The 24,378-nt window shown below is 46.5% G+C and overlaps 2 protein-coding genes across 5 annotated transcripts; one reads left to right on the forward strand and one right to left on the reverse strand.

Annotated features, from left to right (window-relative positions):
* Positions 1 to 318: 318 nt before the first annotated feature.
* On the reverse strand, positions 319 to 22,357 carry LOC108023625 (uncharacterized). Of its 3 annotated transcripts, none has more exons than XM_017093237.3 (3): positions 22,158 to 22,357; positions 1,218 to 1,505; positions 319 to 596 (listed from the first exon to the last, which is right to left on the reverse strand). In XM_017093237.3, the coding sequence occupies exons 2-3, from the start codon at positions 1,270 to 1,272 to the stop codon at positions 448 to 450; spliced, it is 204 nt and encodes a 67-aa protein (XP_016948726.1). In that variant the 5' UTR covers positions 1,273 to 1,505; positions 22,158 to 22,357; the 3' UTR covers positions 319 to 447. The 3 variants fall into 3 exon arrangements, with proteins under 3 accessions (XP_016948726.1, XP_016948724.1, XP_050743869.1); XM_017093235.3 differs by having other exon boundaries at positions 1,218 to 1,508; XM_050887912.1 differs by lacking the exon at positions 22,158 to 22,357 and adding an exon at positions 1,618 to 1,758 and having other exon boundaries at positions 1,218 to 1,508.
* LOC108023623 (cytosolic endo-beta-N-acetylglucosaminidase) lies at positions 1,767 to 7,311 on the forward strand. 2 transcript variants are annotated; one of them, XM_017093233.3, is made up of 4 exons: positions 1,767 to 2,010; positions 4,590 to 4,827; positions 5,248 to 5,565; positions 6,043 to 7,311. In XM_017093233.3, exons 1-4 carry the CDS (start codon positions 1,767 to 1,769, stop codon positions 7,226 to 7,228), a joined length of 1,986 nt encoding a protein of 661 aa, XP_016948722.1. In that variant the 3' UTR covers positions 7,229 to 7,311. The 2 variants fall into 2 exon arrangements, with proteins under 2 accessions (XP_016948722.1, XP_050743864.1); XM_050887907.1 differs by lacking the exon at positions 1,767 to 2,010 and adding an exon at positions 2,942 to 4,303 and having other exon boundaries at positions 4,422 to 4,827.
* Positions 22,358 to 24,378: the final 2,021 nt, after the last annotated feature.

Below are 24,378 nucleotides of genomic sequence, written 5' to 3' on the forward strand. Positions count from 1 at the left end.
CAAATCCAGTAACAGTTTGGTTGTTAAAGTAACGTTCTCTAAATATAGTATGCTTACAACGAGACTCGCGGGCGACACAAAAATCAACCTCCAACTGCCTTGGGCAGCGAAGTGGGTTCCATGGTAATTGTGGTTGTGGTGGGTGGTGGGTGGTTGGGGTGGTGCTTGGTGGCGTGGGCTGCGCTGTGGTCTGCGGGTGGGTGGCCCTGGTGGTTGGGTCCTCCTCATGGGTCGGCTGTGTCAGCCCCAGCTGCGAGCGCCACAGATGTCAACCACAGCCCAATGCATGACGGTGACGTCGGCTCGTGCTCCTGACGGCGCTCCTCCCGCGCCGCCCGGCTTGCCAGCGCCCTCCTCCATTTCGGCGACCTGGTCCGGGGCCCTCCCCCGCCCGCGCCCCCGCTGCTCCTCCTGCTCCTCCGTCGCTTGGCAGGCCGCGTACAACAACTATGCGGTCACGTAGTACTCCCGCTGCCGCTTCTGGCACTTCTCGCGGGCGATGTAGCACAGGGCGATCGTGATCAGCAGCACGATGGTCACGCCCATGCCGATGCTCACCCACATGATCTCCTCGTTGATGCCCACGTACGAGCGTCCTGGCAAAGGGCATTCGTTAGGGTAAACAAGAACTGAATAGTAGTGTGAATTGTGACTTTTCATTGATAAAAAAGGAATAGTAGGGCCATTAAGTGTACTGTCAACTGAAATAATTTAAATTAAATTCACCTAACAAATATTTAACAGCTTGGTTACTTAAGTAAAATGTATAACAAAACTTAAAAATTAAATTTTTGTAGTTAACTTAAGTATTGTAAATGGTATTTTTGAACTTTGGTCATTTGTGGATATTCATTTTTGCTATTCCCTTTCTTTTTTAAGTGTTGCTAACATGAAAACCTACTAGAAAATAAAACAAAACATATGTGTGAATTACACAAAGTTCCTTACAGTGTGTCCCTGTCTTAGCGGAGAAATAAAATTGAAAAGTAACGATTAAGTTTCGTATGTGAGGTGTAAGTTATGTACCCCCAAAGGGCACTTTATATATTCTAAAAATGTCGTAAATATTTTTCAATATTTATTCGCAGCACTTGCTCTTCTGCACCACGATTTCGGCTGTTATCGCTGTGTGTGCACTTGGCCGGGCCCAATTGAATTGTTCAAATGGAAAGGACTGTGATGATGGGATGGACAGCCAGGACGAATGGAACACTCACCATTGTAGTAGTGATTGGAGTAGCCGGCTTTGCCAGCCACTCGACCCGCTGGCATTTTGCGAAAAGTTCGGCCAACTAATAAATAAAAACGGGCGTCCCTGTTTCCGCTCCTCTTTTCCTCGGCTCGCCGGCCAAGAAAGTTTTGCGAGTTATTTGTTGCTTCTGCAGCTATTTCAAACAGTTCTGCTTGTTCCGCCTCCTTTTCAATTTGTTTGCCCTGTTTAATTACAATTGATGTGCTTTGCCTGCATTCCGCCTTGGTCAAGGTCGTTGGGCGGCGCCAGTTTCCTGCTGAACAGAGAAAAGTGAAAGAAAATTGAGATTTTCCCTGCTGCTTAAATTTGAATTCTCGCGGCTAGCTTAGTGTTTTGCAACACTGCGGCGGCTAAGTCTCCTTTACCGTTTGAAATAAGTTTGGTATATTTGCGTCTGCGGCCACACTGGCTTCCGCTCCAATCAGATGTTCCCAAACATAAATAAAATATTTCTGATTTTCGCCGGCTGAACTAAAGGTTTTCCAGCTCGAAATTAATTGTTTAAAGGAGTGAAATGGATAGTTCAGAGTCCAAGGAAGTGGAAAGCAACGGCACAGTGATGGAAAACAAGGAAATAGCGAGGGAAAACAACAAGACCGCCGGCGTCGCCGCTGAAGAAGAGGAAGAGGTGGAAGCGTCCCCCCATAAGAAGAAGAGGGTGGAGGAGAAACACGAGAAGGAGAGCGGCGAGGGGTGCGCCGGCGAGAAGGAGACAGCGAAACAACAAGAGTGCCAGGACAAAAACACCTGTGGATGCCGTAAGTCCGTCTCTCTCGCACCCGCATTTCGCGCGCACATCACTTTTTAAGACTGCAGAGGAGATAAGAACCTTATCTCGACGGTCTCCTGTTACGCAGCCTGTCATTTGGCTAATTGATTCCATTCGGTGTTCCATGTTGGATCGATTCAAGTCAGAATTCTTAGGAGTCGATGATAGCTTATGTTCTCTACCTAAAGGTTCCTCTATAAACCAAGAATCAAGTCCGTACCAACTATCAATTGTATGCTAAACTGATGTACTAAGGTACTTCATGATTTCATTTCCAAAATCTCGTACTCCCGCACTTTAAATTTATATTACATTTTTTAAAAGACTGTATAGTTTATTGATACTATTCAGCATTTATTTTTTAACCGATTTAAATTAGAAAATTTTCTCTATTTTTGAAGATACCGAGCTTTCATCCACACACAAGTATGGAAGTTTCCTAAAAAACTTATAAAAAGCCATTCTTAAATTGCTATACTAAGACTTTTCATGAAGCTATTACCATTATCTAATGCTATCTTACAGTTCACAGTTCTTAGACCTCTTTCAGAAGTTCTTTTTTCTCATTTCATTGAAGCTTTTGATATATTTTGGGGTATTTCAATGATTTAGCTTCTTTTCCCACATTTATTCGATTCAAACGATGCACGAGGATGATTGCAATTTAGGGGCGACAGTACGCTCCATTGATAGTGTCAATCAGGAACCGTTTAGGCAGACACCTTTCACCTGCCTTTGTGCAGCATCTGACCGAAGATAGTGTCCAGGCATGTGGCTCATTCGTATGCAACGATTGTTCCCGGCCAGAACCCATATCCTGGCATCCGTGATAGATTAAAGTTACGCCCAGGCACAAATTGCATGAAGGCGCCGCGCCCCCGCCGCGCCCATTTCCCCCTGCCAACACTGCTTCAGTTGCAAAAAGTTTTGCCCAAGCACACTGAGAGAAGCCCTCTGCCTGTCTTAGTACTAGAATATGTTGTGTTTGTTCTTTCTCTAATACACACCTTGCGTGTCTGCCAAGTACGCTGTACGGGTGGCGGTAGAGGCTGCGCAGAGCTATTCCTAATGCCCGCTTGCCCTGCATTTTTGGCCAAGTCCTTGCAAGTTTAGTGCCCCAGGGCCGGGATATTTTCTCGCAGTGCAGCAGCAAACACAACAGGAAGGGCAGCGCCCTTCCGATTTCATTGCTGCACATTCGCCGACTGCAACTGCAATCGAAATGAGTGCGAAGGTCGCTGTCGACCAGGCCCAGAAGCCCAGAAGCCCAAAAGCCCGTTAGTGAAGTGGCAGCAACTCGGTTTTCGACTTGAATAATTCATGCCCAAAATGGCAGGCAACGAATGCGCACCGTGCCAAAAATTGGGCAGAACAGTTGCGAGTTTGTAACCCATCTGCGATAAGGGCGATAGCCGAATCATTTCGTAGCTTTCCCGGGAAAACTTTAAAGGCAACCGCCAACCGCCTGCTAATGAAAATAAAGCGCTTGCCCATTATTTAACCGCGCATTAAGTGCAGTTGACGTTGCCGGCGGCGTTGGCTAATTGAAGAGCGCCAGCTGCAGCGAACGTGGGCTATCTTGACCCCTTAACACCCCAACGCCCCCTGATTAACCGCCTGCCCAGGGGTGTTCATCCTTACGGAGCCCCTGCCCCCCTGGTTAGGTGCTGCTGCTGCACAAGCTCATTAAGACTGCTAATTTTCCTGGGGAAAGTCGAGAAAGCGTGCGAAGTACGTTCCGCTGACTGCGGAGCTTCCGTTTGTATGGGTTATTGATTTTGAAATTATTGCTTAATTGGAAACCTTGTCGGGCCTGATAGTTACTATGATTTCCTGTAATCAGTTTTTAAATGGTTAAACATTTTTAAAGGGGGCTCCTAAAGGCCATATATACTATATGTTCCCTCTAAAGTTGCATATTTTTCCCTAAACATTTTCAATATATTTGAAATGACTTTGTGCATGCACTTAGCGTATTGCCCTTTATTAGAAGCAAACATTTGCATTCTCGTAATAGCTGCATGTAATCGCCACTGAACTTATCTGGCGGAAACAAAAAGCAGCTCGAGAGCTTGACCATGACACATTCAGCGGGCTAAGAGCCGAGTGCGAAAATTGAAAAACTCAAGTGTTCATCCGGAAAATTGACAAAGGGAACGGGTGACACTTGACAAAAATTGTTGAAGTATTTTCAAGTGCCACGAAAAGGCTTACAAAATATTATTTTAGTTTGCTGAAAAAGATTTTGGTATTGGACTATGCAAAGTGCTCCGGTTGCCTGGGTAAGTTGCATGAAATAATCGTTTCGTTTTATTCGAAATTAAACAAAATATTTTTCTGTGTGACTGGGCCTTCAACCTACGCACTTGCAAACACCCACTCACCCACTGCATTTGATAGCGAGTTATCGAGAAAACCAAAAAAACGCTGGCGAGTATCTGTAGAGTCGCGCACTCCCATCCTCCATGCTCCATTCCCATCGCAACCCTCGAGCGGTTCGCATCCGCGGCAAGATCGTTGCAATAATGTCCGGACGCCGTCGGCTTTATGTAATGCCCTCCCTTGCAGCCAAACTGGAGGCGGAGGCCATCAAGGACAACCGCCAGCTGCTGGAGTTCCGGGTGCGGAGCAGGGACATCGACTGGCGCCTCTACGTCCAGCCCCTGAACACCAAGATTCGGTCGGGAGCGGTGTACTTGGAGCGCCAGGCGGACTTCGTGGGCAGCCGCCGGCGACCGGTGACCGAGGAGAATCGCAGGGAACTGCTCGTCTGCCACGACATGATGGGCAACTACCTCGAGGATCGGTGAGTAATTAAGGAAAAGTGTTCATAGACACACAGGGAGCACTTGGGAGTCAAATAGCCAGCCTTACGTCTTTTGCCAGGGTCAAAATACTAAGATATAGGAGGCCAAAAACAAATATCTAGCTTTTGAAATCCATCTAGGGATTTTATTTATACATATACACTTTATAGGGTCAGAAACGCTTCCTTCTAGCTACTACTTACTCTCCGACGAACTAGAATGCCCTTTTACTCAACCTGTAACGGGGCTAAGTACCATTTAATTAGAGATTGACTTAAGGCTGCTTGATTTCATTGCGACCACCAAGTGTCTTCAGGCTATAAAAATAAGTTTAAAACCACTGGCGCAAACATTGTTTTTCAATCAATGCGGCAAAAAGTCTGGATAATTAAATTCCTAATTGTTTCTGTGCGTTGCAGGCACTTCCACAGCTCGGAAAAGTACGACGACTACCGATTCGTGCACTGGTCAGCCGTGGATTACTTCTGTTACTTCAGCCACGAGTACGTGACCATTCCGCCCAGCGGCTGGCTGAACGCCGCCCATCGGCACGGCGTTCCCGTGCTGGGCACGTTCATCGTGGAGGCTCCGGGACTCCTCGACGAGGTCCTGGCCACCGAGGAGAGCGTTTCGAGGACCGTGCAGGCCCTGACCCGCCTCTGCCAGCACTTCGGCTTCGAGGGATGGCTGGTCAACGTGGAGGTGACCGTCCCCCAGCGCAATGTGCCCAATCTCTAGTGAGTACTTATGGCACTCCCCTAAAAGGGTGTTTTACGGCCAGCATCTGTCAGTGAGAGTTGTGGGAAGCAAATGTTTACATGAAATATTACCGACTTGAACCCTTCATCCCGTTCGCAACAAATTTGGCTCAAAGCGAACTCAAGTCGCATATCAACTGTCCAATTTATCAACGGCTTTTCCATTCAATCGATCACGAGCTGTCAAATGGAAACTGGCTTTCCATTTCCACGCCGGATTGAAGTTGACTTATTGCACTTTGCCCAAGTCGAAGAGCCAATAACTCTTGTGAATTTTATACAGACTCTAGAATGCCTTTCTTATGACGAATAATCTAAGTTGTAATATTTCTTGAATGAGTAAGATAACCAAAAATTTTGTTATTCGGAAAATAATCCATTTAATGAAACAAAAAGCGATGTCCACAGCCCTTGGCCCAGTTCCTTATCCCATTAACCGGTTTCCATTCTCCCCAGCCGCTTTGTCCGGGAACTGACCGCCGCCACGGAGGCACGTGTGCCCCACGGACGTGTCTTTTGGTACGACAGCGTTCTGGAGAGCGGCGAACTGCTGTGGCAAAACGAGCTGAACCCGCGCAACGTGGAGTTCTTCCGGCGCAGCCACGGAACCCTGATAAACTACGCCTGGAACGAGGGCCACCTGGAGCGGAGTGCCGAGCAGGCCAATAGGGAGCAGTCGCCGCGGCACCGCGTCTTCATGGGATTGGATGTCTTTGGGCGGAGTCGCAAAGGCGGCTTCCACAGCCTGGAGACCATGGAGCACATAGCCAACAATGGCTTCTCGGCGGGCATCTTTGCGCCGGGCTGGGCCTTTGAGACCCTCAGTCGTTTTGGGTACAACATCAAAAGCCCGCGCGGCGATGAGCAAGTGAACTCTGCCTTCCTGGCCAGAAACGAGGCGTGGTGGGCTCGCATTTGGCCCACCTTGGCCACCCATCCGTACAGCTCGCTTCCGTTCTTCACGGACTTCTGCGTGGGCTCGGGACGAGCGAGCTACGAGCGGGGATTCAGGATCGCTGACCGGGAACAGCCCTTCTTCAACCTGGCGCGGCAGTCGCTGCAGCCCTCGGTGCCGCTGGACAAGAATGCAGTGCATCATTTCGACGAGGCCTTCTCGGGCGGCTGCTCCCTGCTGGTAACCAACTACGAGCGGGCCTTCCGCCTCTTTGTCACGGACTTCGAGCTGACCCGTGGCGTCCTGCTCCTGGGCTATGCCTATAAACTCAATGGCGATGACGGGGCCACCAATTTTGATTTGCTGGCGCGCGTGACTGCGCTGACCAGGAACGATGCGGAGCTCTATGTGTTCTGCGGGGAATATGGCGGCTCAATTGTGGCTCCGCAACGCTGCTATCTCTCACCCACACCCGCCGATGGCGTGCTGCCCCGCATCCACCCCAAAATGCCGCCGGACACCAGATCCCTGGCGACGGGTTGGCAGGTGCGTTACTACCTGGTCAAGTTCGACGGACCCGTCAGGGTGCAGGACATTGGCGTGAAGTGCCAGCGGCCAGCGGAATCGAGGACGGAGGCTCAGCTGGGCGCCCTTTTTGTGGAGGCTCTGCCGCTGGAGGGACTGACGGACGCGCGGACTGACATCCCAGTGTACGGCAGGAACATGTGGGATGAGCTGCGGGCCTGAAGGCCCAGTTGGTGTAATAACTACACAAATCTATTACCTACTATGTAACTGTGTTCACAATAAACGAATAACAAAACTGGAAACTCGTGTTTTCTTCTATGTTAAATATCTAAAACATGATGTTTAGGATGCCATCCTTTCATCAAAAAAATGTATTACCATTTTCGTTGCTATTTCTAGAGAGGTGTTCGCTTGTATAAAAAGTATTTAAATCATCTTTGCCCATTGTGTTCGGCTCATTCCACTTTTTAGTGGCTCCTGCCGCCGAGAGTCATTTATCAAGGCCCATTCTCGGGCGGGTGACTCACGTATCCTGGCCCTTTTTGGCCACCATTTGCCAGAAATTGACTTCAATCGTTCAGTCACCGCTCCTGGCACTTGGCCACATCATTCACTACACTTCACTTCACTCGGCTCCGCACCAGTCGCCCTCAAACTGGGCTGGCTGGCTGCCAGGCCGTCTGGCCTCTAAAACGTGACTTTGAAACTGTGCTTTCCGACGGCTTTTCCTTCATTTTCATGGCATTATTTCCATAAATGGTTGCCTATCGTTGAAGGATTTACAAGTAATTTTGAAGGCTATTTTGTACATAAAAAATATCTATAGCTCTTGCTCGCCACTCCATATGTCTGCATATATTTCTATCTGAAACACAGCTAAATATATTGATTTACCACAATATGTAATTTTTTATTCATAGCATACGGTTCAATGAAAAGCTAATTGAGGGTGGTTTGTGTTCAATGCTCACAATTAATTGCACTTAACTGCAATTTTTTCAGATTCACGTTAGTGAATACAAAACGGTCTAATTTTTGCGCACTTTGAATAAAAAAGCAGGATGCAAACTCTGATCCTGCGTAAACCGTGTTCAATTTAAAATGTGTGTTTATTTTGGAGCAGTACGTGACCAACTGACCGCAAAATTTGCATTTAAATTTGCTGCAATTTGAGCTCCAACACCTTTGGGTGCCCCCTCTTAACCTTGGCTGGCAGATTTTTTGACATTTTTAATGCAGATTTTCAGACGGCACACGCTGTTGACATCATTTCTGTTTGCATGACAGCTTCTGCAGTCCCCGACTTTTCCCCAGTTTTGCCCAGTTTCATGGGATTTTATTTGTTTAGTTCTCCGCTTTCCGTTTGACTTTGGCTTTGGCCTTCCTCTTCAGCGAGGCTGCTTTGAATTTCCGCGCCTTTTTGGGGGCGCCGAAGCGGAAGTTGGAAAAAGGGGGGCATTTCCGGCCGAGTGGGGTGCTAAGTCATCGTGCCCGCTCCCTTTCATTGCGAAAGCTCGGCCGCTCCCCGTCGCTACTTTGCCTCCCCTTCCCGGCCTGTCAGCTCATTGCAGAATTTATGTTCCGATGTCGCAATTAGCCACGCCCCCACCGCCCCATGATGGGCGGGATAAAACCCTGCAACTGACCGCATTTCAGAGTGATTAGCGTCATCAGCCGGAATGCATTGATTCAGCTGCGAAAATTGCAGATGGCAATACGATGCGAAATGGGAGAAGATGAAATCCAGATGAAATCCAGCAAATCAGTCGAATGATGGAGGTGCACTTGGAAAAAAATCAGCTTTGTGCCATTTCGATGGGAGCTGAGGGAAAATATTATTGTTATTTTTCAATTGAATGTACACAGCTATATGTTTACACATACTCACTTATCTCTTTTGAGAAGGAAATTCCAAAAATGATTTTACTCATAACTGTATCTTTCATATTTTTCAAAACATTATGGATGATTATTCAGAAACAAATAGCATTTTGTGTTAAATAACATATCTTCAGAAATTTCCGTCTACTCATATACATTTAATAACAATAATGATTACACTTGCTTACAAAATAATATTTTCCAGAAGAATTATAATAGTTCCTGGTAAGGTTCAACCCCTAAAAACGAAAAACAAAAATTAAAAAAAATTTCAAAAAAAATTTTTCGTTTCTAAAAGTCGCACTTTACCAGGAACTACTAATTTTGGCTTGTTATTTGCCCGAAAATGATTTTCTGTCACTCATAAAACCTGAAACTGTTATTATTAATTTGGCTAAAAGTGTGGCATAAAAACCGGTAACTGGAAGAAGGTTACACAAAAATAAGGGGCTATATCAAATACATTATTAGCCAAAAAGGAAGAGCGGTGCTCGCTTCAATTTGCTGCTCGTGCATTTCAAAAGCTCTTTCAGTTGCACAGCTAGATTCATCACTCCAAGGCCCTTGAAATCACCCTTCCTCTCAAATTCTCCCGGTGGTCAGGGGCTCATATTTAAGCAATTTGCAACACAAACCCGGGAAAAATGGACTACAGCCCAACAAGCTGGGGGGCCTGACCTAGATACGGGTTTCGGTACGCAAATTCCAGGACAGGTTGCCCAGCTGCCCTTTAATGTGGATTTTTCGGGCTGGCATTTTATGCATTTAAATGGAAATGCAAAATGTAAAATGTAAATGAAATGGGAATTGAAATTGAATATGCCAGCAGGCCGAGATGCGAATGTATCTGTCGGCCACTGTGACTCAAAATGCAATTTGCGGTGGCCCGGCCCTCCGGCCTTTGCTTTTTGCCAGCTGATTTCTGATTTAGCCCGAATCGCAAATGAGGCGGAAAGATCAGCATCGGTGTTAAAATATGCAGGCCCACAGAATACATTTGAACACTTGACCGTGATTCTTTTGCATATTTAAGGGGTTCTTTTGTAGAAACTTAACCCTTATAATATTATTTTCAATTGTCACAATGTTGGTATCACTAAACGGTCAATAAATTCGAGCAAAAACAGGCAATGAAATGGGAAAACATTCCATGTGCCATTTGAGTTTGTTTTTTGCCGCGGGAAAAGTGTCGGCCATTTCCCCCACTTGGCCAACAGTTCGAGACACATTCCTCGGCGGAGCGCTTCAGCCTAATTGCCGTATCCGGTTGCGGATTGGCGGAAATGGAATTGTCGCCGGGCGAAATCAAATTAAAAGCGCTGTGTTGCGATATGCAGTTTTAAATTGCCCGCCCCCGCTTTTCACTGTGGGCGTGGCCGGCCTTAATGCGGCACACACGCACTCGCTAATGAGTTTCCTCCGCAGCAGCATCAGCACAAATGAATGCTTTAATTACGCCCACCGCCCCGCGACAAAGTGATCGAAGCCACGGCCAAAACCCCAGCGAAGCCCCGTCATTTCGTCCTTGAACCCCCCAAATTCCAATAAAAACAGATGAGGGGATGTGTGGGGGAAAACACCCCTTGACATCCACAACATTTAACTCGAAGAGAAATAAAGTAGAACATAAGCATTCACGGTAATCAAATAAAGTTACTTATATAATAATTTTACATTTTAGTTTCTGAATTTTTAAATTTAAATAAGTCACCCGTGAGCTTTACCCTTTACTGTGACTTAATTGAAAGGTTTTCCCATTTAAGATTGTATATATATTTTTCCCTTCTCCTACAGAAGTAACCTATTGTTTTCCCGATTTTATTTTCAGATCACCTGCAATTTGCATAATATTATCAACCTGAGGTGAGTACAATTTGACATACTTCTGCCTGGGATGGGCCTGGGGACAAGACGTCGAGCTCGGCACACAAACCCTTCTGGCTGAAAACAGGCCAAACAATCGTGCTAAATTTGCTCCCGGCTTCGGTTAATGGCTTTCAATTTGGCCACAACGCCACTGCCGCTCGGCCCAACATGATTTGGGTCAAAATGGTTTTTGCGTTTTGGCTTCTGGCCTTTTGGCCTCCTGGCCTCCTGATATGCCGGCCTTTGGAGCCATGCATCAAGCGTGGGCCAGGACACAATGAACGCGAATTTATGTATGCACATGTGCGAGCATTTGTTCAGTTTTCATTGGGCAGCACTGATTAAAGTCCTCAGCACCAGAATCAGAATCAGCATCAGAACCAGATCCGATCCGTATCCATTTCCATTTTAGTCGACGATGGCAGGGCGAGTAATAGATTTCCGCCGTGGCCACAAACCCACTGGCGAACTTATTGGGAAATTGGGTGAAATTGCGATTTAATGCAAGGCCGTCGCCCAGCCCATTTTTCCCGATTTTCCCCCTTTCGCAGGCAGCAGAGCGTCAAATCCTTGAGGCCGGCTCCTTTTTCCTCGGCCTGTGTGTTTCGCTCTCACGGCGCCTCATAACTTTTCCACATGGCCAACAAAAAATAGAAAAACAACAATACAGCACGAGACCAGAAAGTATTTCGGCCCTTTATTTGGTTTTCGCCATTTACTTCTCAAGTTTTCTTTTTTCCCCCCAGCTAAATGGCGGCAAACCGGGGAGGTGTGTGAAAATGCATTTGCGGCTCTACATACTCTCCATAAACCATTGGAAAAGTTGCGACTCGTTGATAAATTGATTTGGGCAGAGCGAGAAAACGCGTCAATATGACAAAAGTCCTCAGAAGTGAATACTGAATAAACAGACATTGGTCTGAAAACAAATCACCCGATGAAGGCGGCCATAACAGGATATGGAAAGGATTTCTGGAGCATTTCCCCGTTCGTTGTTTGTCGTCGCCGCTTCGGCTAAACATTCATTATTTCGCCTTTGGTGTGACGGCCATCCGTCTCGCATCCATCCGCCGTGCCCGTGTATCCGTATCTGCCGGATTTGCCGTCTGTATCTCGGCTGGTGGGCAGCACATTCTGCTGACGCTGAGCAATTGTTTGCGTTTTCGCCTTCCACTCGGCAATCAGTTGGGCAAACAGCAGCGGGGGTTACTATGGCTGGGCAAACGGATGAAGGTGCAACAGGCACAGCACCTTGGATTCGAAAGACTGCGATTGGGTTTGCCGAAATGGAGGCAAGTTCTCGAGCTAGATGCTGGGGTAATCCTACGGCTGCCAGACCCTTGGTTCAAACGTTTCCCATTTGCAGCCCGGATATCTGCCCAAATCAAGGATACTCATTGGGGGAACTCTGGAGTCCCAGTTCCTTTCAAGCCCCCGACAATGCATTCGCTTCCAGGCCAACTCAAACCGATTGCAGGCAGCTCAGCGTCACTCAATAACATGCCATTTATCAGGCTGACAAAGAGTCTTAACTGCAGGGAAAGCCACCCCCTCGACGACTTTTCCGTCAAGATTTTCTTTTCGCTCCTCTGACATTTTTTGTCCTCCTCCAAACAGCTTGAGTTGATTACCGAATACCCTCACGCCTTTGAAAATAATTAACTTCGTTCGTTTAGAAGCCTTTTACAGGCTGGAGAAGGGTTTATCCTATTTGGTCCTGAAAATGACTACTTATCTCATTGTGGAAATACTCTACTATTCACCCATAATTTGCAATGGCCCCATCAATTAGCTTAGCTGGGCACAAACTCGGCTAAGATGGCGCTCGTTGGCCAAGAGATTTGCAGTCGAAGGGAGGTCGCCGTCGCACAGTTTGAGCAGCACTGTGACGTCAGTCGCCGTCCTTGTTGTTTGGCCATAAAAAGAAAACATCATCGGGCAAGTTTTGCCAGCGCGAAAATGATGTGAAGTTTCCTCCACCGAGCCCACTCGCTTTTCCGCTTTTCCCCGACTCTGTGTTGACGAGAAAAGGCGGGGAAAAGACACACGTACACTGGGATAAAAATAGGATTTTACTGTCTTTGTTCCTAGCAAATTTGTTTGGTAAATAGCTAGGAAGAAGTAAACTGGAAGTCAAAAATGCAAAATAAAAGTTCGAAATATATAACAAATATTTTTGAACCAAGCATAGAACATTATAGGCTGGCAAACTTAAAGTGAAATTAACCTGAAGGGGTCCCATAAATTCGAAAAGAACTCTGACATTGTCCCACTATTCGCACACTTTGTGTGTACCTCGGGGGGCGGCGCGTGGAGTTGGTTTATTGTAATGGGTTTGTTGTTTACGAGACACGCACTTTTTCATAATAGAAAACTAAAGTTGGCTGTTCGCCGCTTTTTCGGGGACAGGCTGACACCGTGAGCGAAGCGTTGCCATAAATAGGGTCTCAGAGCGGCCCACTGCCAGATGTCTGCTGGTCTGGCCTATCTGCGTGTGTGTGTGCTTGTCCTGGGTCCCGTATCCTGTCCCGGCAGCGGTTCCGACGTGACCCAAAGTCCTTCCATGTGGCAGCGACATATGCAAAAGGCCGCATAAATCACAGGATCTCTGGCCCGAAGGGGCGGCGGCGGAATCACGGCCTGACACTGACTAACTGTCAGGAGCCGATGCCAGGACATTGTTGCCAGGACGCCCCGATAGCAGCCACTTGCCACTTGCCGCCTGCCAACTGCCTGTCCGGGACAAGGTCAGGGGGCTCTTTGCCAGCTGGGTTCTCCGGGAAAGCCGGTGGAAATGGGGCCAGCCGGAACTCGGGCGTTGAAGTTGAAGGCCATGGAGAATGCAACCGGAAGGATAATCCTGCATTTATGCTTAGTCCGCTGGGAATGCCAGAAGGACCTCTCGGATTAACTTGAGTACTTAAGACCGAGCTGGAATTTCGGATTTCTGTAGCGGATTTTCCGTTGTCAGTATGCCTTACTAAGAAGGACTTAACTTGCGTAAATTAAGCTGAAATTTCGGAATAAGGAACGGTTATGTTGCATGATATATGTATTACTTGCCACTACAATTACCAATTACCAATTTAAGGCGAAAACCTCATTACTTATTAGTTGTTTCCGCCTAAAACATGTCAGGAATTCTCACCTGAGGGCGTGAAATCAAGCCACACAAAGGCACACAAATACTTGTGTTGGCCAACTTTTGTTGACGGCTTTCGCCTACATAATCGCAATTAAGCAATAAGTGGCATTGGGTGTTTCCCGATATAAGCACTTTTCCTTTCGACTGCCAATCACCTGTTCGATGTGTCATCTCGAGTGACATTTTGCGGCTCTGCGCTGAATAAAATATATTTGGCCAACGCCCACATTTCATCGGTGACAATGCAGTTCCCCGCTTTTCCGCTCGCTGTCTGTTTCAATTAAAATTTCCCCTGTGGACCCTGAAAAGTAGGCTATGTGGCGGCCAAGAATGGGAAAAAAATACCCTTTCGCCAGCCAAAAATGAGACAAACTTTTTAAGTGACATTTGCCAGCTCAGCGCCGTACTTCCTTAAATTATTTGCAACTTCTTGGCAAGAGTTCCCTCGCTTTGCCCTCGCCTTGAACCGGCTGAGCCCACCTCGCTGCCTGCCGGAAAATGGAAAACGCGCTGAGACTCGCCTTCTCCCGAGCCCTCGTTACACCCCCTAATGATTTGAGGGGCTAACCCATATCCATTTCCTTTCCAAAATGTTCAAAATGCACATTGTGTTTTAATTAACTTTCCAGCTCTCGCAGCATGTGTGTTTGTTTGTGGGAAAATTGCATTTCCCTCTGCCCGGCGCCATTTTCACCCTCTAGCCAGGGCTGCCGGAAAATAAGCTGGTTAACTTGCCAACTCTCAGCAAAGTTGCTTGAGAGTACTTTTTGTCCCCAATTGTATTCCAAAAGAATGGCATTGTACTGCCAAGATTATATTTATTGTGAGGTCCTTGGGTGCAACACTTTTAATACATAAATGTATTCCCTAAACATACCTATTATTTTACCTAAATGATGGGTTAGTTAGTTGTTTTATGTATTATTTTTCCATGTTTTCAATATGATACGAGCATAATGTTTAGGAACTTTAGACTTTTTAACAATCATTCTCATAGGAAGTTATGGAAGACTTACGATTTCTGGGTCTAGTTGTGTTCACTTTTCGATGGCGAATGTGTTTGACTCTTGGATAAGAATTTAGGATGCTTGGGATCGGCTTAAATGGGGTTTGCTAACTCTATTTCTTGGCGAGGAAGGTATTATATTGTATTCCGAATCGGCATCCCTGTCGGGGACCACGAAAATCGCTTTATCTCACTCGACACTTGTGTACCGAAGTCGGTAATTACATTTGTGCCCCTGCTGGACACCGCCCCTGTCGGCCTGTGATAACTGGCCAGCAAGTTCCCAGCGGGACTGGATAATAACGCTCCATGGCGAGGGGCCTGGGCAGGACCGAGGAGAACCCGAAATTAATTAGACAGATCCTGCAATGAATGTGGCAGTGAGCCGCTGCAGCTGCGCTGCGAACTTGGCCAAAACCAACAGCCAACTGTTGGCCAGCGAAAGTTGCAGTGTCCCAGCAACCATTCCAGTGAATTATGCGGTAGTTTGGCAAGTGAATTATGAATTCTGAATGCAAAACTTCGGCAAGAGCTTAACAAAATTCGGGGATTACTTGGGGAACGACAATAATTCCCGGAGACCTCCATGGAAAGTTAACAAGCCAGTGCTGCGGACGATGCGCAAATACAATCCTTTAAATGGAATTGATTTTAAAGTAGGAGAAATCTCCAGAAACGCGACCCTTGACAGTTGATGTATGCTTCCTAACTAACAGTTTAGACACTCGAAAAGAAATGCTTGTTTCAAGCACTGCGATTTGTTGGCTGTGAGTGAGAACCCCGAAATGAATGGTCCCCACTTTTTCGGGGAAACTGAGTAATGAACTGCGCCCGAGAAGCCGGCTAAGCAACTGCCAGAAGACGCTCGACAAACAATTAGCAGCCAAATGAATTGTAAGACCCGGCAGTCCGGGCGAAGTCTCGTTGGGACGGGTGGCTTTTACGGAGCTCCCTGATTTTCCGACACTCTGCTGGGGATTTGCGGAGCAAGCAGCTCTGTTGACGGCAAAACCAAGTACCTGCCACATTTTATGCACGTAAGCAGGTGACACGGCAGCAGAGTAAACAAATTGCCAAGTCCTACACGAGTGGCGACACGAACTTTGCGGAACCCAAAAGAAGCGCATTCTGCGACCTTTCGCATCTTGATGGGCTAATGAATTTTGTATGTGATATACGGTTTTTGGAAAGGCAATATCCACCGACTTTGTTCAGACGTTTAAAAAGCATAAAGCACTCAATTCCCAAGGAATGGCCAACAAGCTCCAGCGCTATGTTCATGACTCTCTGGCCGCCTGACCTAAATTAGTTGGTAAGGGCTGAGCAATGTGTGAGGTCAAATAGAAATGCCTCTTCACTTTCTGGCCACCCGAAAATGCGAAGCAAGTTGTCCCTGTTAGGCCAGGACATGTTCGGGGCTTTCGGGCCGATAGGCAGGGGCGTGGCCCTCGCCAGATGTCACAACGAATAAGTATTATGGCCAATTAATGTTTTGGCCAGCCTGATTTATGGCCCAATTAGCCGGTGAAGGGCCAGCGAGCGAATATGAATACAAATATCTGCACATGCGGCGTGTGAATTGGCCATCTTGGTGGGTAATCCGCCGGCCAGGGCCAAAGGTTGCGATAAGGCGTCTCAAGTGGCTTTCGCTTTGTCTCACTTGGCTTTATCCCCCCGCAGAACGACTGTGTTTGTATCTTGTATCTGGGGGCGGCCATCCCCGTCTGGAGCTCCGTCTGCAGGGGGTCCTAACTGCTCGGCAATTGGGTCAAAATGTCGTTGGCTCACACAGACACACACTTGGGCGCTCGTAATCTGCGTCTTTATCTGCTGGCTAGATACTGTTTGCTTTGAGATTCATCCGTTTGCCGACTCCTTCACAACTTTTTAGCCCACTTTCTGCAAGTGCTTCGCGTTGCTCTGCCTGCTTTGAGCCCGCCCTCTTGTGAATCTTTTATGGGTGCACTCTGAGATGGAGTCATTGTTTCTATTAAATGCTGTGTGAGTTACAGACGAAAATAGTTGAAATCCCTGTTGGTTTTCTGTGAGTTATTAGTAAAGACAGTTGGTGTACTTCACATAAATTCTTGATGATCTTCCCGTTCTTGCCTATACTCCTATTTTCCCTGCTTTAAGTCTTCTCACTTGTCGTGAATCATTTATGGGTGCATTCGAGGGTGCGAATATTCATTCACTGTTCCCTTATGATGCTAGCGAAAATAGCTGGTTGCCCACCAGCAATCCTTGTTGATTTTCCTGTCCTCCACCACTCACCCGTTCCTGTTTATCCTTTCCCCCAGGAACTGAAAGATATACCTTCCGCCGCCTCTCAGGCCCGACTTGTGCGTATTGTGGCTTTGGCCGCTGTCTAACGACGTCTCAAGTGCTAACAAAGCTGTCTAGGACCGCTGTCTGTCTCCCGAGCCATTGTCAACGAACCTCCGGCAGCACTTTTCTATTTTCCATTTTCCCCTTTCCGTTTCCCGGCCGCAGGTCCGCCCCTGCTTACATTGTTCTGTTTTGCATTATCTGCAGGTTTCTGCACAGATGCCTCCGAATGCACGACTCAGGACCCTATTATCCCCGCTTTTCAGAGGCGTTTTCCAAGGGGGGCCTTAAAAATGTAATACAAATATGCTGTTTTGTTTTTTATAATTACTGTTTGGGGAGAGAAAAACATTTAACAGTTCGAAGATTTAAGGTGTTAAATTAAAACCCCCTTAAGACCTATTCCCAAATCGAAGCCCCCTTTGATGTCGTACGCGACATCCTTTTTATTGTTGCAACTGTTTACAAAGCGGAAAAGTTGCGGGCGAAATAAATTGCGGCTCGATAATAGAAGCTGGAAAATTGAGAAAATGGGAAAACCCAACACGTGTCGATTCGCAAAATCGCAAACTGTGAAAACTCGTCCGCTCCGAAAACCTTGACAACCCAAAACAGGGGCCTAGATACGGGAAAAAATAAATAAAAAGGGGGAAACGATGTAAAGTTCGCCATGCCGGCCCCAAGTTTTCTTTACGCAATCATCATAAATTAACGACTCTCAACAAGTGGCAACAGAAATTGTGGAAAATGTGGAAAAAGGCGTGCAAAGTGTGCAAAAGAAAGCTGAGTAGGTGAAACTTTTCCGAGGGCGGGCGGGGAAATCTCCCCGGGCTGGTTTTCAGTCCTGAGTCTCAGTGCGCCTTGTGCTCCACGGAGTTCCCTGCTCATGCAGGTAAATGTATCTGGTCCTAACAACTGCCACAGTTTTATTTGACCATTTATGGATTAGAACACAATCTACACTGGCCCATGCTAGCAGAGCACTGTGAAAAACCCTCAACGATTATTAATTGATTTTGATACATGTAGAGTAAATTTGTGAGTAGAATATATTGCGAATGTACCATCTTCCGTGTAAGAACAGCACTGTGAGAAAGTCCCAAAGAAAACACACAAAACATTTTTATATATGATATGATACACAAGTAGAGAATATTTCCAAAGGAGGATGTGTTATTAAACTAATAATGTAAGGCTTTTGAGCTGATTTTAACTATAATATGTAATTCGTTCTTAGGTGTAGTATTTTAAATTGCATCTATGTACTGCAGTGGGCGGCTGCCTTACCTTCAATTAAGGGGACACCACGGCAGCTTGTCCTCGCCGGCAGTTGCACGGCCAAATTATGTTCGTGCATATTTAAAATACTTAATGAATTTCAGGAAACTCGACGCTGTCTGTTCGAGTTTGACGAGTTACAGAATGTTTCGGCCGAAGGGAAGGGAGACAGGGACGTGGGCGTGGGAAAAGGGGGCGGAAAGTGGGCGGAGAGCGGCGAATAGTGGGACAAGGACGCCGCGCGCCTGTTGCTGCGGCGATGGCATAATTGAGGAAGCGTGTACTCCACTTTGGGGAGTCTCTGGTGGTGAAAGTAATACAAATGCAGGCGAGGAGGGTGGCACTTTCCCAGCAACTAAGCACTTTGGCCAACTGCCTCCCAGGGCTCCCACGTCCTTTCATCCTTCGCTAATTTGGAAACAATTCACGAATGGCACAATTACACGCGGGCATAGAGTAGTCTAATTTCGGGAGGTTTCCCAGGGAAGAGCTCCCATTTGGCTCCGCTTTTCCGCTGATTTCCACGACTCACAATTAGAGCGGGGGAAACTACGAACTACGTTTAGGGAAAACGTGACAGGTTTTTGTGGAAATTGTAAAGCATACCTAAAAGTTGGAATCCATTTTTTGGGTTTTTAAAACCTATATTACCAACGAAATTAATGGCTATTTCATCATGGAAAAACAACCTAAAGCTGCACAAAGGCAGTGTTAACGTAAAACGAATGATAGACGGCGAGGAAAATCCGCCGAGGAATGGGAAGCATGCGACATTTAACCGTAAAAAGAGCGCAGGAAAAGGGGGGAAAATTCCTTGGCGGGGCTTTGGGGCAAGGAATGGGAGGAAGTCGCCCTTTGAGAAAAGCCCACCTTAGAGCGGGGAAAACCGAAAGAAAGGATTGAGGAAGGCGAAACAGGATGACTTGCCGCGGAAACTTCAATCAACTGAAGATTTCCCCCAGAAACTTGCAAATGACTGAAATGTGTCACCCGCGGGAGCCCCATTCCTTGGCTCCCTATTAAGAGACGGTGGAAAAGTCAAACTGAAATTGCAATCAATCCGCAGGGAAATGCAGAAAGTTTCCCAAAATGGCACGCAATTTATTTGCTGCTGGCGGAAATTCCCAAAGGATTTAAGTGATTTCAATTTCTCTGGCAGGCAAAATTTGTAAAATATCAAGTGATGGGCACAGAACAATTAATAACTGCTCGCCACGTGGCAGGTTAATTCAATAATTGATTAAATAGTGGCCTTTGGAACTGCCAATATCTTCGCCCTCGCAGAACCCAAATTGCCACCTGGCGAGCCGGGCTGTCAGAAATTAAAAACGAATTGTTTTATTTTGAGCCGCGATGTCGGGGAATTACGCCGGGCAATTGGCCGCGTCTGGGTCCCCCACTCTTAACCCATGACGGCCAGAGAAGCCCCCAAAGACATGCAACAGTTAACAGTCCGACGTCTAATATAATTGGCTTAGCCTGAGCTCCGGGCTCAGGGCTCAGGGCTCTCGTCTTTGGATGCGTAGGGCTTAGGGCTCCTCCGCTTTACAGCGCTGACAACCGACTCGGGGCATTAACCCGCTGATGGCCGAGGGGTTGCCACGCGACCGGGTCGCCGAGAGCATCGTAAAACGCTGCGTATCAAATTATCGTTAGATTTATTGCCAGTCAGGCAGTGCTCTCATTTTACATTTCTTTTTTATGACAGCCCCGAACAACAGAGAAAGTTGTCAGAAGAGTGTGTATTTCGGGTGGGGGTGGCCGAAGGACACTTGGATGGCCCAGCCCTCGATTTGTGCGTTCTGGGGCTCGTCCTCATCCCACAGATACACCTACTACACGTCCGACAGTCGACAAGCGGTTTGCTGTCAATTTTGCAACTAACTGAGCCCGAAATTCACTTGTCTGCAGTTTGAAATGCATAAATGTTGGTAAAACCATAATTAATAGACAACTAAGGTGGCTCATATAAGATGTGTGTTGGAAAAAGTAAACACATTTTCCGCCCGCACTTCGATAATACGTCCTTCATACCTATATTCCTTCAGAATATTAATTGCTGGCAAAACAAAAGCCAATAGGAGTATGAGCATGTGATTGCAGGAATAACAAGGAGTTCACGTTTGTTTTAGCTTTAGTTGGTAATTATTTTCAGCAGAGGGTTCCTGGCCCTGCGTATTGGCCGAGATTCCCTGGGCTGCTGGCCATTGCATCAGTTTTCAATTATGCAGGCGTTGCGACAGGTGGCGGCGCCCTGAATCACTCGGCACGCGTCATGAATTTTTCATGATGTGGGCCACGCCTCTTGCTGCGTTTTTCCGAGTTTTCACCCCGCGTTTTCCCTCGAGTTCCCTGCTCCAGTTGCACACACTCGTTTAGCCGGCTGATGCGGATGATTGGATCGACATTATGCAGCTCTTTCAATCCGGCATTGAAGCCAATCAGTCGTCGGAGGCGGGCGTAATGGCCGCGGGGCGTGGCAGGTGCATTGCCAGCTGCACTGCAATTCACCTGGCTGATTAGCAAAACGCTGACGGAGCCCCGACAATTGGAGCGGGAAATATGGGAAATATGAGAGAATGCAGCCATGTGGCTCGAATATTAAGTATACGACGTGTGCCCGCGCGCCATTGTCTTCTCTTTATCAGGGGTGAAGTGACAATGGAAACGGCATAGCTGCCATTCGCAGATACTATGTACTGCACACTGCACATGTAGTCCTCTGAAGTGCCAGGAATTTTCCGTCATTTCTGCTGTTAATCCTTCATCGAGCACTTTTAGCTGGTTAGACCAACTGTGTTTGCTCAAGTAAAATGCCAAACCTATTTATAGACATTTCACAGAGACAAAACCCAGAGACGAGTTTTTGTATAAATAGTTGGACGAGGCAAGCTTGTAAATCAACTGGAATTGTAACTTTCCAGTTGAAAAAGTTTATGATGCTAGGATTTGTTATTAATTTCAAGGGTTTTATTTACTTCTTAGTACAGCCACTTCTCACCTTACCTTTCTCCATAGAGACACTTCAAAAGTAGTTCATAACTTAAATTGCTGGAAAGTATAGTGTTCGAAGCATTTTAATAATATTTCCACATTTTTAGAACCCCTATTTGATTATTTCCTTCTGCTCTGGCTAACATGGAATTGTAAAATTCCCAGAAACTTGTTTGTTGGCTTGGCTCCCCAATTTATTTACGCCTAACACCCCCACAAGCTGCCGAATAATCGGCCTTTTATGGCTCCTTTATGTTTGGTTGGCAAATCCCGATTTTTGATTTGTGATCACAAAACTAGGCCCCGAATCCCGAACACACATCAGATGGCAGAGTAATGACCAGCCGGGCGTGAGCTGGCATAAGCCGAAGGCATTGCCACGATTAACCCACGCGCGACGGCAAAAGCCCACAAAACTAAGACAGGCGGGCCAGGAAAATCATAAAAACGCCATATGCGAAGTGGAAATCTGTGTTGCAATAGTCCTCGTACTTTGCTTTCTGGCTTTCCCTGCCCCTGGCAAATGGAGCGTAATGAAATGAAAGATTTATGCTAATGGCCTGCGGCCAGTGGGCCTGAGCAACTAGGTATGCAAAGCGGAGGGGCACTGTTCATAAGTAATAGATCGAACCGGGACGACAATCGCTCACCTTCGAGGAGGCCAGACAACGCCTATCCTTCCGCACTTTCAAATGCCCGGCCCAAAGTTGGCGCACTTTCCGTACTTTCCGCACTTTCCGTACTTCCTGAGCTTTCCGTGCGTTTCGTACCGGTCCGTCGGGGCGTATGAGCGGTGGCAGAGCGCAGATATCAGATATCAGAGGTGGGGCTCGAGCAGCCGATGCGGAGGCGACCTGCCACAAGGCGACACAAAAGCGAACTGAGGCGCCCATCCGGCGACTGGTGGCCGCCGCAGCCACATGGCGATGGAACTGATGCTGCCCGCACGAAGGCACGGAGCTCGGCTCCGGAATGCTCGGCTCCGGGATCTCGGAGCTGCGAGGGATGGGGCAGGAGCACACAGTCGCTGCAGGATGTCCACCGGCTGGGCCGCACATTCGAGGGCGGAATATTCGAGCGGGTCCCAGTAAGCACGTACAAAGCAAGGGATTCAGTATTATGGGTTAATTTTAGTTTATTAAAATATAAAATGTTTAAGCAAACTGAAAGATAATTTTAATTTTTAAACACTTGAAGCTGTGTAAATTTGTTGATTCTTGTTTAAGCTTTCTTTAATGTATATCTTTTTTATTTAAAATACAAATTCTTTGATATTATATTTATTATTTAAATTACCTACAGTTTCAAGTATTTCAACAGTTTAACAAAGAGCTTTATCAGAACAAACGACTCTATTGAACCAAAAATTTAAAAAAGATTTACAGGATTAGATTTAAAACTTCTAAAAAATTATAAACAGTCATATTTTAGATTGATATATTTTTAGTTGCTTTTTTGGGTTTGTTTTTAATATTTAATTTTAACTTAATAATAATATTTAATAGTAAACAAAAGCTTTCGGGATATAGAGTTTGAAATACTTCACCTCGAAGTTTCTCTGCGGCACAGTAAGCTCCCTTTTCCACCTGTCCAACTTTGCCGGACACCACTGTGCAAAGGCGTAGACTTGAGCCTGTCTTTGGACCAAGCCGACACCTGACCACGGCCCTGTCCTGGCAAAGTCCGGCTAATTACCCCGGTGTCCGGCCGTATTCGGTGGCACTTGGCGGCACGTTGGCCGTGTCCTTGTGGTCCTTTGCCCCGCAGAGCCCCCCTACGCCCACTTTGCCCCTGTGTGTTATCATTTGACACAAAGTCAACTTTCAGCGCCGGGCGAACTCAATTTGCACCTGGACAAGCCAGACACACCTGTGCATATGAGTTTTTTATGTACTTACGCTGGGAAAAGCAGTTTTTATATTACAGTTTTTATAAGATATTAAATAGCATTAAAGACCAGGTGAAACTGCAATTTAAATTTAAATTATTTGAATTAATGAACTATTTAAATCTGTTTGAAACAAAAAGACAGATGCATATTCAGTATAATTGAATATGGCAACCTTAAGTGGGAGTTGAAAATGTATAAGTTTGACTATTATTTTGAAAACGGTGTATCTAGAACTCAACTGCCTTCTTCGCGGTGTACTTCTGGGCATACGTGTGAGCTTAAACCGCAGAAAGTTGCCGTTTCTGCTGCTCTTTCTTCGACGAGGCCCGCCCTCGGCTCTGCGTTGATTTGGAGTGCTGTTTATGCATGCAACAGGGCGTATGAGTGCTGGCTAATTGGCCCGAAGTGGCAGCGCAGGTCGCAGGTCACACAGCAACAAGTGCGGCTCAAACTGTTGGGTGCAGCGCCGTTGTGGAAGCACTGATCTACCTGTGTTCAGGTGTTGATGGGCAAAACTAAGTGCATTTATCAATCGATCACAAACGATTGGTAAACAACTCACGTAATTCCAATGATCAAACTTTATAGTTTGAAAACGCCTTTGAATGAGAGTTCATAAATCATAACTAAGACTCTGAGCTCATATAGCCACCTTTGCTTTTGCTAGCAGATTGTTATATATATTTTCCTTTTTACTTAAAATTAGTTATATTAGGGAATCTCTTTAACTTATAAACGGTTTTTTTTGTCAACTTTGTTATTCGACTACCCTTTTGCGATATTTTATATTTGTTGCTTACACTATAAGTACGTATTAATGTAGCTGATTTTACCCAGCCCACCTTTATATTGTTTAGAATTCCCCTCTAAGCCTGCCACTCTTCCCCCGACCCCCACAGTTTGGCAAGCACTGGCTGGAAATTCAATTGAAATGCAGCTGGTCGCTCGGCTTTTTGCTCGACTTTGCTGGCTTGGGGCTT

Source organism: Drosophila biarmipes, chromosome X, assembly GCF_025231255.1.
Source record: "Drosophila biarmipes strain raj3 chromosome X, RU_DBia_V1.1, whole genome shotgun sequence".
In the NCBI taxonomy this organism is placed as follows: Eukaryota; Metazoa; Arthropoda; class Insecta; order Diptera; family Drosophilidae; genus Drosophila; species Drosophila biarmipes.

Coding starts and splice junctions, on each gene's coding strand:
- LOC108023625 (XM_017093237.3), bottom strand. CDS start 1,272: ATGCCAGCGGGTCGAGTGGCTGGCAAAGCCGGCTACTCCAATCACTAC. Junction 597..1,217: donor CTCCAATCACTACTACAATG/GTGAGTGTTCCA, acceptor GCCCTTTGCCAG/GACGCTCGTACGTGGGCATC.
- LOC108023623 (XM_017093233.3), top strand. CDS start 1,767: ATGGATAGTTCAGAGTCCAAGGAAGTGGAAAGCAACGGCACAGTGATG. Junction 2,011..4,589: donor CAAAAACACCTGTGGATGCC/GTAAGTCCGTCT, acceptor CCTCCCTTGCAG/CCAAACTGGAGGCGGAGGCC. Junction 4,828..5,247: donor GGCAACTACCTCGAGGATCG/GTGAGTAATTAA, acceptor TGTGCGTTGCAG/GCACTTCCACAGCTCGGAAA.